We start from the raw sequence: 12058 nt of genomic DNA, 5'->3' as shown, positions 1-12058 counted from the left end.
AAATAGTTCAAGTATCTATTCTCATGGAGCTTCTTTTCTAGAGATGAGAAACAAATGTGTAGAAGAAATAATGCCAGCTAGCATAGTGGATTATGAGTCAGGTTGGACTGCTAATCATAAGGTCAGCAGTTTGAATCCATCAGCTGCTCTGTGGGATAAAGAGGTATAGCCTCAGAACCCCTATACAGGGTCACTATGAGTCAAAAATCAACTCACTGGTGCTTAAAAGCAACAACAACAACAATGATAAGTGCTGGGAAAAATCTGTTAGCAACTGAGGAAACCTGTAACAACAATTGCTTACTTACTTAACATCTCAGACCTTCATCTGCCCAGTTATAAAATTGATTGTGCCCCTATCTCACAAAAGTGCTGGAATTAAAGTGAGATTAGAGTTGTGGAAATCAGACCTGGTGGTGACACAATAGTTAAGTGCTTAGCTACTAACCAGTCGTTTGGCAGTTTGTACCCACTGAGCAACGCCATAGGAGGAAGACCTAGCAATCTGCTTCCATAAAGCTTGCAGCCAAGAAAACTCAGTGAGGCAGGTCTTCTCCATCACATGGGGTTGATATGAGTGGGAACTGACTCAGCAGTAATAGGGTTGTGGAGGGAGTTGCTGGGTCATGAAAAGAAATTACTAATAATTGAAGCGTTGGGAGTTTGAGTCCATTCAGAGATGTCTGAAAAGAAAGACTGGCGGTGTACTCCCAAAAAGTCCGCCTTCACAAATATTATGAAGCACAGTTCTATTTTGACACGCATGGGGTTGCCATGTCTCAGGGTCAACTGGACAGCAATTGGCTGGTAGAGCTGTGGAAGTAGACACTTAGTGGGAGGCACATAGTAGGCACTCAGTAAATTTCTTTCCATACTATCTTCCTCTGCCGATTTGGTGAGGCTTCTCCTTGCAAATTGAAAATAGAAGCCCCCTTTGTTGTTGTTAAGTACTATGGAGTCGGTTCTGACTCATAGTGACCCTACACAGGGTTTTCAAGGCTGTAAATCTTTTACGGGAGCAGAAAGCCTCATCTTTCTCCCACGGAAGAGCTGGTAGTTTTGAACTGCCTACCTTGAGGTTAGCAGCCCAATTCGTAACCACTACGCTACCAGAAGCCCTCTACTAGTCCCCAATACAAGGGGGGACAACACAAGGGGAAAAGATGGGAGTTGTCTCTGCTCACAAAGCTTCCTGGTCACTTGTCAGAGGCCCCGCTATGCATTCTCTGCAAGGATACCTGGGAAAGCACCTGAGGCTTCCTAGCGTATGTAGGTGCTTAGGGACTTGAGTCACATGTTAGACTCTGTGCCTCTTTAGAGAGATAGTACTGCATGCATCACATTTCAGGCTCAGCCAGTAAAACACGGTGCATATCCCCACCAAGCTGCCTGATGTTGCAGCTGATTTTAACTCAATTCTCATCTGATTGTAGTCAAAGAAGGTGCCACGTGCTTCAGAAGAACCAAAACAGGGTTTCCCAAGAGTCTACTTCGATGAAATGAGGTTTAAAAAAGAAACAGGTTCAGCTTCAGGGCTTTTACCGTTGGAAACAGACACAGCTGCCATTGGGCCTGCTTGCACTAAGGGGGAATCCAGCCTGTGACGTTTTCCAGGAGTGGAAACGTCTGGCCAGGTGGTTTTTAGTCTGTCAGCTGGGGGAGCATGGCAAGAACGTCTGCTTGTTTTCATTCTTGGAATTGTCGTGTGCACTAACCTCTCTCTAACTGGGGTTCCTGCCTCCATGCTTACAGGCTGTACACACGGGGATGCGGGCGCTCATCTATAACAGCTCCACAGTGGGCTCACCGGCCGAGCATTCAGGCATGAGGACCTACTACTTCAGTGCCGACACCCTGGACGACATGAATGCTTGGGTCAGAGCCATGAACCAGGCTGCCCAGGTGCTATCTCGATCATCACTGAAGAGGTCAGTCCTGATGCGGGGGGGATCTCTGCCAGCGTTGTTCTTTTTCTAGGATGGCAACCCAGATAAGTCTTCTTTGGTGCCTGAAATTTCACCATTCCTTAACCTGTGTTAAGCCTTGCCGTCTCTTTGAAGTCCTTTTTGATAATGAATACTTCCTGGAGAGGAATGAATATGCCCATGATAAATGGAAGATCTCCTAAAAGTTATCTAGTCTGCTTTCCGTGAAGCATAGAGAAGCACTGAAGCCTGGAAAAGTGAAATGATTGTCCAGGATACTCACCAGCCTTGGAAACTGGTGTGGGTGTGTGTTTCTCAGTTTTTCTTCTTTTATGGGTGTTTGTTGTTGTTGTTGTTAAGTGCCGTCGAGTCCCTCCCAACCCATAGTGACCCTGTAAGGTTTCCAAGAAGCAGCTGGTGAGCTTGAACTGCCGACCTAGAGATTCAAACTGACCTTGAAGTCCAGCGCATTAACCTGCAGCGTTACACCAGGACTTTGTATGGGTAATAGAAGGGCCAAACGTGAGGTACCAGAACGGGGAGAAGGGAGAAGACAGGCAAGGAAAGATCTTGCAAATTAAAACTGTACCACAGACTGCCCATCATGTGGCTGAGGGCTGACCTGGGAATATCTTCCAGCTGTCTCTATCCTTGAGTGGTCCAACCCAAGGATACAGTTGTTGTTGTTGTTAAGTACTGTGGAGTCGGCTCCGACTCATAGTGACCCTGCACAGGGTTTCCAAGGCTGTAAATCTTTACAGGAGCAAAACGCCTAATTTTTCTCCCACAGAACCGTTGGTAGTTTCGAACTGCTGAACTTGAGGTTGGCAGCCCGATTTGTAACCACTATGCTACCAGAGCTCCTTAGGGGTATTGAAATTCCTGAGTCGATTTGCTGTAGGCAATTCCCTATGAGAAAGCAGAAGAGAACTGAGTGGAGTCAAGAACTTAAAACAGGATAGCACTGTATGAAGTCTGGATGATTCTGTCTCACTACATAGGTTGTTGTTAAGTACCATGGAGTCGGTTCTGACTCATAGTGACCCTGCACAGGGTTTCCAAGGTTGTAAATCTTTACGGGAGCAGAAAGCCTCATTTTTCTTCCAGCTGGTAGTTTTGAACTGCGAACCTTGGGGTTAGCAGCCTGATTCATAACCATTACGCTATTCACTACATATAGATCAACTTTATTTTTTTACTGCTATATATGTCCAAAGTATGAGAGACGGAGCTTAGCCATCCTGGCCTCCAAAGAGCACTCTGGCTGCACTTCTTCCAAAACAAATCTATTGGTTCTTTTGGCAGTCCATGACACTTTCAGTATTCTCCTCCAACACCACAACTCAAAGGCATCAATTCTTCTATGATCTTCCTTATTCACTCTCCAGCTTTTGCATCTATACAAGGTTATTGAAAATACCATGGCTTGGGTCAGGCGCAACTTAGTCCTCAAGCTTACATCTCCGGACATGTTGTCATGCTGGGTAAGGTGGAGGGTCAGAGAAAAAGAGGAAGACCCCCAACGAGATGGATCAGGCAGGTGGCATCATTGATGGCGTCAGGTGTGGCAGCGGTAGTGAGGTTGGCCCAGGATCGGACATTGTTTCGTTCTGCTGTGCATGGGGTCGGTATGAGTCGGTTCCGACTCGATGGCACCTGACAACAACAACAACAATATAGTATTACATAGTATAGCTGTAGTATAATGTATTTAATCATGCCAAACCTTGAACAGTTTGTTTTTTTTCTCCCTAAGTTTTTACTGTTATGAACAGTGTGTAATAAACTTTTTTTCCTACACGTCTCTGCACGTGGAAGTCTTTCATACTCCTGGGTCAAATCCAGAGCATTTGAAATTTTTCATTCAGTGCCACCAGTCGTCCCTTAATGAAAGTCAAAAGATGTATTCATTTCCCACTTCTTTGCCAATAGTTAATGCTGTTGTTAAGTGCTAGTTGGTTCCAACACATAGCGCCCCTGTATGGGGTTTCCGAGGCTTTGAATCATGGGAGCAGAAAGCCTCATCTTTCTCCTATGCAGAGGCTGGCGGGCTAGAACCGTGGACCTTGTGTTTTGTAGTCCAATACTTATCATATGGAACCACTAAACCTTAGTTTTTGACAGCCTGCTGTGTGAATAAGCACTATCTGGTTGTTTTAATATATGCTGTTGTGTGTGCCACCAAGTCTGTTCCAACTCATAGTAACCTGTATAGGGAGGGTTTCCAAGAGCAGCTGGAACTGCCGAGTTTGTGGTTAGCAGTCCAGTGCCTATCTTACTACAGTGCCACACCAGTGCCCTTAGTAAATACTAGGAGGTTTCAGAAACTTCGTTAAAAAATGGAATAAAAATTCCCCATGAATTGTCTGATGCCCCCTTGTGTATTTCCATGGTGGTGGTAACCTTTTACATTTGTTAGCTACTTGTCTTTCTTCTTTAGTGAATTGCTACCTATTCTTTCTTTTTTACTGAGTTATTAGCATTTCTCAGAGCTTCCTTTGTGCTCTGAAGTCGTCTGCCTGGTTAAGAAGGCATCTTATTCAGCCTCTTGCAGAGGTTGATGGTAAGCTCTCCAGTCTGGTGTTTAATAGAATCTGTTTTTCCCTCTCTTGAAAGTCAAGATGCCATTTGCCAGTCTCTGGTATTCTGACACTTTTCCCTATTCTCTTCAATTCCCAAGTCCAAGTTCTCTTAAGGCCCCAGGGCACTGATAGCTGGGCCTGGAGCTCAGTGCCAGGAGGCTGGGATTCCCGCCCCCCTTCTTCCTCCCCATCTTAGACTTTCAGTCTTTCTTACCCAAGTTTGTTTTCCTGGTGAAAATATGGAAATAAATCCCCCAATCCTAGAATTCCACTCTCTCTGTTTATGTTATCACTTTCCCCATTCCCGTCCTTGACTTAGAAACTTGTTAGCATTTTTAGCTCAGCAAATCATGGCTCATTATAGACTTGACCTCTCGCTGCCATCCTTCAGATGGGCCCATTCCCCTACTTTGTGCTTGATTTGGCACCCCACCTTCCATTTCTTCTACATGTCCTTTTATGGCGTGTGTTGTTACACTGGCTTCTTTAGATAGGAATGGCAAATAGATTTCTTCTTGTGTGCCTGCTTTGCTCAATTAATAGTGACTGACTAGGGTACTGATTAGAGGAGAATCTGGGATTGAGTTTTATGATTAAAATCAGTGGCACCTGACTTGAAACCCTGAGGGTTAATTTGCAAGACAAGATGTGGAAGTTTTCTACTTTTGTCAACCTGAAAAATTTGTGATCAACTACTAGGTTGCGGTTTTTGAATGACTTCTTCCACTCCTCATTGGGCTCAAGCCATTGTATTATCCCTAGCTCTTCTCTGAACTTTTTGAAAATGTATTCATCTCATGTTCTTAATATCATGATCTTGAATGTTCATGATCATGTTTGCCCAAGTTTCCTTCCTGTCTTTTTATTCTAGCCAACTACTTCTTCCCTGAGTCAGAATAAAGACACAATAGTACTTCCCTTTAGCATTCTGAGAGATGAAATTGTCAGCACAGCAAACCCAGACTTATTAAAATTTCTATTTTATGAGAATAAGATGTTCAGACATCTGGTTCGTTAGAATTATTCATCAGGTAGGAATCAATCTCTCCTCTCCTCCAGTTTGGTGATCTGCATTGGAAAACCTCCTGTTCTATAAGTGCATGACCCCAATAGTATTTTTTTTTCTCTTCTTCTTTGAGCCTCACTCACCTGCTTATGTCTTATCCTTACAAGCAGATGTCTTATTTATGAATGGGGTGGTATGTTAGTTAGGATTCTTGATTACAAGTGACAGAAAACTTAGCCAAAGTTACTTAAGCAAAAAAGGGAATTGGTTGGTTCCAGCTACTGAAAAGGTCGGGATAGATCTGACTTTAGAAACAGCTGTATTCAAGATTAGATTCAGTCAGCATCATTTGTCTCAGATTACAAACTCTGCCTACCTCTGGTTCGTATTCTTTTTGAGTTCCATGTGGTGGTCCCTCTAGGATCTGGTGGCAAGAAGATAGCTGCAATAGCTACAGGGTCATGTCATCTTGGTTAAAGTCCAGCAGGAAGGAGCTAGAGTTGTTCCCCAGAGCTCTAAGATTCATTCTGATTAGGCAGGCTTAGATCACATTTATACCTTAAACCATTGATTATGGCCAGAGACTGCAGCTTGCTGATTGGCATAGGCCAGGGGATGCTTCGCTCTGAGAAACAGGGGGTAGATTTCTACCCAATCTTCGGGGACTGGGAGCTAGGTAGGAATGGGCAGGTGAAGGGAAGAGGATTTAGGGCTTTAGGACTATGGGCAGAGGAAGAAGCAATTACACCTTCTTGTTAAGTGCCATCATGTCAGTTCCGACTCATAGCGACCCTGTATAGGGTTTTCAAGAAGTGGCTGGTGAGCTTGAACCACCGACCTTGCAGTCTAGCGCATTACCCGACAGCACCACACCAGGACTGCTTAGGATGGGGTAATGGGATGCAAACAGCCAATGTTCAAGCCAGATTATTTATCCTTAATTTTTTATTACCTTTGTTTCTTCTGCCTTAAGCATCTCCTCCCAGAGCTTATTAGTCTGTGCTGATAAGTTCAAATCCCAGCTCTCCTCCCTTCTAGATGTACGATCTTGTAAAGACTGTGCTTACTTTTTATACCTGTTTCTCTTTGTTCATAATATTGTTACGGAGATTAAATGATTTATGGCCAGATTGGTCTCAGGACATGCAGAATGCCCTGTGTTTGGAAATAGTCAGATTCCAGGCTCAAACACTAGTGGTGGCTTACACAGAAACTGTAGCCCTTCTGGAAGCTTCCTGTCCTTTTGTAAACACCTGTGCCCTGCGTGACCAAGTTCTCTGAGTGACACAGTCATTGGTAGCTGGGGACTGCTTCATTCTTCTCTACCATTGTGCTAAATTGAGCGTTGCAGATCTGTTTGGTGACACGTCTCTTGATTTGAGATGTCATGTGTTAAGCTGTAGGGAATGCAAGGAGGCAGGGAGAAACCAAAAAACCTTTTTGCCTTAAGCCCCATAACTTAGTAAGTTAAATGTTTAAGTCAGGTAGGGTAGGGAGTAGGGAACATTATCTTCATCTTTCGTTTTTAGCCTGCAGTGACAGTCTGCATATTTTGGGCACAAGGCATCTTATATAAATTCCAGGAGTCGTGGGAATAAGCTGGTGGTGGTGTGCCGTTGAGTCAGTCCCAAGTCATAGCAACCCTGTATGATGTTTCCAAGTCTGCAAATCTTTATGGGAGCAGAAAGCCTCATCTTTCTCCCATGGAATCACTGGTGGATTTGAACTATTGACCTTGCACTTAGCAGCCCAACGCACAACCCACTATGCCACCAGAGTGCCTTATGGGAATAAGGAGCTATTCATAGTCCCATTTTTTGTGTGTGGAAAATGGCAGGTGACAAGCAGACTACCATTCTTTTAGCCACTGTCTCAAGCTTTGCTTTTCAATAAATACTGGTGTTGACTTGAAGATTTGTCATTTATTATTGAATTTATTTTCAGGAAGTCCTGGTATATGTGACAATGTGTATATGTATATGATTACCACTCATCTGTCAGTGTGCCATTCCGTAGTGGCTGGTGTGTTGTGCAGATGCTGGAAGCTATACTACCATTATTTCAAATACCAGCAAGATCACCATAGTGGACAGATTTCAGCAGAACTTCCAGACTAAACAAACTAGGAATAAAGGCCTGGTGATCTACATTGAAACATTAGCCAGTGGAGACCTGGATGGATTCCAACAGAATTTTGTCTGATGTATTCCTGGAAATGAGTCCCCTTGGTTGGAATGCACTACAACACACACAGTGGCTGCCACAGTATTTTCCAACACCACAGCCATCATGAGGGTGGTGCAAGGCTGGATGGTATTTCCTTCTGTTGGACGTCAGGTTACTGTGAGTCGCAGCCGACTCGACAGCATCTAATAGTATATTCATATGAACACACACCGTAAGGAATAAGATTTACAGTTGTAAAATTAGCTCCAACGTTAGAAAAAATGAGCAAACTCTTACCATTTGTGTGTGGGATTTTTGTGTGTGTGAGAACAATATTAAATATGATTGCCAGGATTAAGTAAGGCTCTAGACGATAAGCACTGTACTCTGAGCCACAAGGTTAGTAGTTCAAGCCCACCAGATGCTCTTTGGGATAAAGAAGAAGTTTTCTGCTCCTGCAGACATGTTCAGCTTTGGAAATCCTATACAGGTCGCCATGAGTCAGAACCGACTGGCCATCACAGAACAACAACAGGGTCACCTGGTTTTGACGGCAGAGACTCTTTTCTCTGCCTCTACCTGTGTCAGAGGGGAATATTTGTTAAGTGTCATTGAGTCAGTTCCGATTCATAACGTACCTGTACAGGGGTTACAAGGTTTTAAATCTTCATGGGAGCAGAAAGCCTCATCTTTCTCCCATGGAGCAGCTGGCGGATTTGAACCATGCTCCCAGAAAACCCATAGGTGTTCAGTAAATAAGTGGTGGTAAAGAAAGAAAATACCTCATACAGTTGGTTGGCCTGAGACACTGCATCACAATCCTTAGGTCCTAGAGTTGAAGGAACCCTCTTTTCCCTTTACTTCTAATGCTACGCATGTTGGTAGCATATATACTTCACTAGCTGGCTTGTATGACAAGGTACTGTTTATCTTTGGGGTATGAATAGCAAGGTGGTACAGTTACTTTGGTTTTACAATTGGAGTTAACTGCTTGGAAACAGAGCAGAATGAGACCCAAACCAGCATGACAAGTGACTTGGCTGGGATTGGGACCCAGAGAACAGCAAGATCTCTCTACTCTTTTAGACAGCAGCCTAAGCAGAACCCCCTGGGTGGTTTCCTGAACTTGAGAAATAGTAAAGATGACAGCCAGCTTAGGAAGCTTGAAGATCACCAATTGGAGTTCAGTCCAGTACTTACGCTAAAATGCCACACCAGGACCCCAGTGATGTGGGTATAGAGGGTTAAAGGAAGAAAGAGAAAAGTTAAAACAAAGTATTTATATTATACAGCAGACCTGTCCCTTTATAAGCTTACATGAGGATTCTTTTTCTTAAAGTGTTGGCTCCTCAGTATTTCCCATGTGTTTCCTGCTACTGGGTCTTACAGACCCATTGAGACCTGCTGAGGGAAGGGCTATCAGAGATTGCCATTATAAAATTATAAAATGCCACTATAAAATGATGTAATGGTCAGAACTTCTTCTAGTATAAGTTACAGAAACCAAACTCAAAACTGACTTTTAGTCCTTTTCGTACTATCTCTGGTTTAGGCATGCTTAGGTCTAGGAGCTCAGACCAAATCTTTAGGATATATATATATATATACTGATATTGGCATTACACAGTCTCAGGGCTAATGCTGATTGGCCAGGATTGGGTCACGGGTGAATCCCTAAACCAATCACTGAGGCTTTGGAGCCTCAGCTTAATAGGAAGGAGGAGTAGAGACAGTTGCACCCAAACCACATAGACTAAGAAAGAGTTGGGGAAGGGTGACACCAAATGAAGCTTGAAGTGCTATTATCAAAAGAAGGGCCAGAGGGAAAAAAGTGTCCTCTAGTGAGCAGAAAAAAAGCCTAAAGAAGCAGGATTTTTCACAAAAATTTAGGTATTCATAGAAAAAAATATTAGCACATAGGCTGTTGAGGTTAAAGTGCCATTGAGTTGGTCCTAACTCATAGAGACCCTGTATGGTGTTTCCAAGGAGCTGCTGGTGGGTTTGAACCCGCCAGCTTTGGGGTCAGCAGTCCAGTGCTTATCCTACAGCGCTCCACCCGGGCCCCAGTACATAGGCAGGAGGTGTGTAATTGCTTTTTCCAGTTCTCCTTGCCTAGGTGACAGCCACCAGTTGGGCCTACACACAGTTAGCAGCAGACCCCAAGTCAGTGATTGTATTTTCACTTTATACTGACATTCTAACTAATCCCCATTCAAGGTTGACTATGGTCTGAGCCCAGGTTGATTATGGGTAGCTGAGATTCTGAGATGGTTGCTGGGACAAAAGACATCTCTCTACTGGTGTGTAAGGGAAGCAGTATTTGCATCTTATATTCTTAACTTGAAATGGAAATCCCTCTGGCTTGGTCATTTCCTGGAGTGATGGATTTCAGGGCCAGAGCTTTTAACCAAAGCCTGCAAGTAAAAAATACACTAGACTGACTGCCCCAATCCCAAGGTCTCTGGTAATTTTTCTACTCTGTCTGGGCTGCGCTGAAGTATGTTTCCCTGCCTCCCCAGTCTAAATTCTGCAAAGCTTATGCAGCCCTTGCTATGTCCCTGGTACCAGGGGATTGGGACGCAGCGGTGCCTTGCTGTGCGGAGTGGGCTGACTGTACTGCTGTTGTTGCAGGAATGTGGAGAAGGTGGAGCGACAGGCAGTCCCTCAGGCCAACCACACGCAGTCCTGTCGAGAGTGTGGCCACGTAGGACCTGGACACGCAAGGGATTGTCCTCATCATGGCCACAATGACTCTTTCGGCTTTGAAAGGCTGGAGCAGGAGGATGAACGATACTGTCCCCAGAGGGACCCACAGGAAGGCAAGCGGGACAGGAACAAGGCCAGGTCTCCATACTCACCAACTGAGGAGGATTTACCTGGTGCCTCAAGAAGCCAGCAGGCACAGCCCCAGCGTGCAGAGAAGAACGGCGTGCTGCCCGCCTCGTATGGTCTAGGAGAGCAGAATGGCACTAGCGGGTACCAGCGGGTCTTTCCTCCCAGGACCAACCCTGAAAAACACACCCAGAAGCAGAACCATCTGGCCCAGGTGGAACACTGGGTGAAGGTCCAGAAGGGAGATGGCAGAAGGTCAGTGGTGATAGACTCAGGATGGCATCTAATACTGAGCATCATTTACCCAGCACTTCCTGATTGTGTGGTGTGGCTGGAAACTCTTTACTCCATTATTTCCCTAAACCCCAGAACTCTGCAAGGAGGGAGGTGATATCCCCAGGTTATTGAGAAAGAAACTGGGTCTCCGGTAAAGTGAAGGAACCTGCCCAGGACATCTAGATAACTGTACGCAAAGTACAGACCCAGGTCAACCAACCTCCAAAGCCCACAGGAGATTGCATCAGGAAACTTGTTTTCACCCTGAGTGTGTGCCCCGAGACGTTCCACGTGTAGATAGTAACTGATCTCCTCATAGCCAATTATCTGCACTCTAAAACCATTTGTAGAAACCATGCTAAATATAGTTCCATGTCTAATTCTAGGCACACAGAAAAGTAAGTTCTTAGGCACTGTGGACATTAGGCTTTATCATGCCCATTCCTTCAGAAAGTTTTTAATTATTTAGAAGCGTGCATCTCTTGCTATTTGAAAAACTCTGTCTGTATTTTATTATAATTTCAGATTAATTAGGACATGTTTATGGCTGTGAAGAATTCACAGTCACCCTGCTTCCTGGTTGTCCTCAGAAGACCACAGTGCATTCAGAAAGCTCCCTAGGGGCTGGAGTAGCTGCAGTGGTGTGCCTGAGCAAAGCAGGTCTGCCACCGTCCTAATGGGCGTATTCTAGAATGCCACACTCTACTGCCCCCTGCTGGTGAGGCCCAGATTTTCCACCTGTGGGCTCAGATAGTGCTTCCAGAATAGTTTTAAAGTGTGTGGGTGTGGTGTGCATGTGTGCGTGGTGGTTCTAGCCCCTTTAACTTAAAACACCTGGACAGTTGTGAGGGTGGATCGTGGGAAAAGCACAGTGGAAATCCCCAAACAACTGATAGACATTGTTGCTGATAGACATTGTTGCTGGGGCCCACCAGGGAAAGAGAAGGCCTTTTGTGTTGTAGCTAAGGTACCTTCCTCTTCCCACGTGGAGCTAAGCAGGTGTCAGTTCTGTTAGTTTAAATGTTGTCTGTCTTATTAAAAATGGAAAGCTACTGAGGAGAACAAACAAGATGGCGGATCGGGTGGACGTATAGCAGAGAGCTCTGCCAACAACAACACAGAATACCCCACAAGCAGGCTCAGGGGACGGTCCAGAACTCTGAACCACATATAAAGGAATACTTAGAAGGTTGGAAGGCTAACAGCTGGGGGAATTTGTGGCAGAAGCAAGAAATCTATTGCTTTCTAGTCCGGGCCACTCGGCTGCTCCA

At 44.8% G+C, this 12058-nt stretch overlaps 1 protein-coding gene across 1 annotated transcript in view; it reads left to right on the top strand.

Annotated features, from left to right (window-relative positions):
- Positions 1–12058, top strand: part of PLEKHA7 (pleckstrin homology domain containing, family A member 7) — a 288250-nt gene that overhangs the window by 225395 nt on the left and 50797 nt on the right. The window contains exons 9-10 of the mRNA XM_006865828.1: positions 1753–1928; positions 10311–10766. Coding sequence (XP_006865890.1) covers positions 1753–1928; positions 10311–10766 — 632 coding nt within the window. The remainder of the gene's footprint in view (positions 1–1752; positions 1929–10310; positions 10767–12058) is intronic.

The sequence above is a fragment of the Chrysochloris asiatica genome, unplaced genomic scaffold (genome assembly GCF_000296735.1).
Source record: "Chrysochloris asiatica unplaced genomic scaffold, ChrAsi1.0 scaffold00083, whole genome shotgun sequence".
Lineage (NCBI taxonomy): Eukaryota > Metazoa > Chordata > Mammalia > Afrosoricida > Chrysochloridae > Chrysochloris > Chrysochloris asiatica.
Note: the sequence above shows the minus strand (reverse complement) of the source record. Positions and strands in the feature narration are given on the sequence as shown.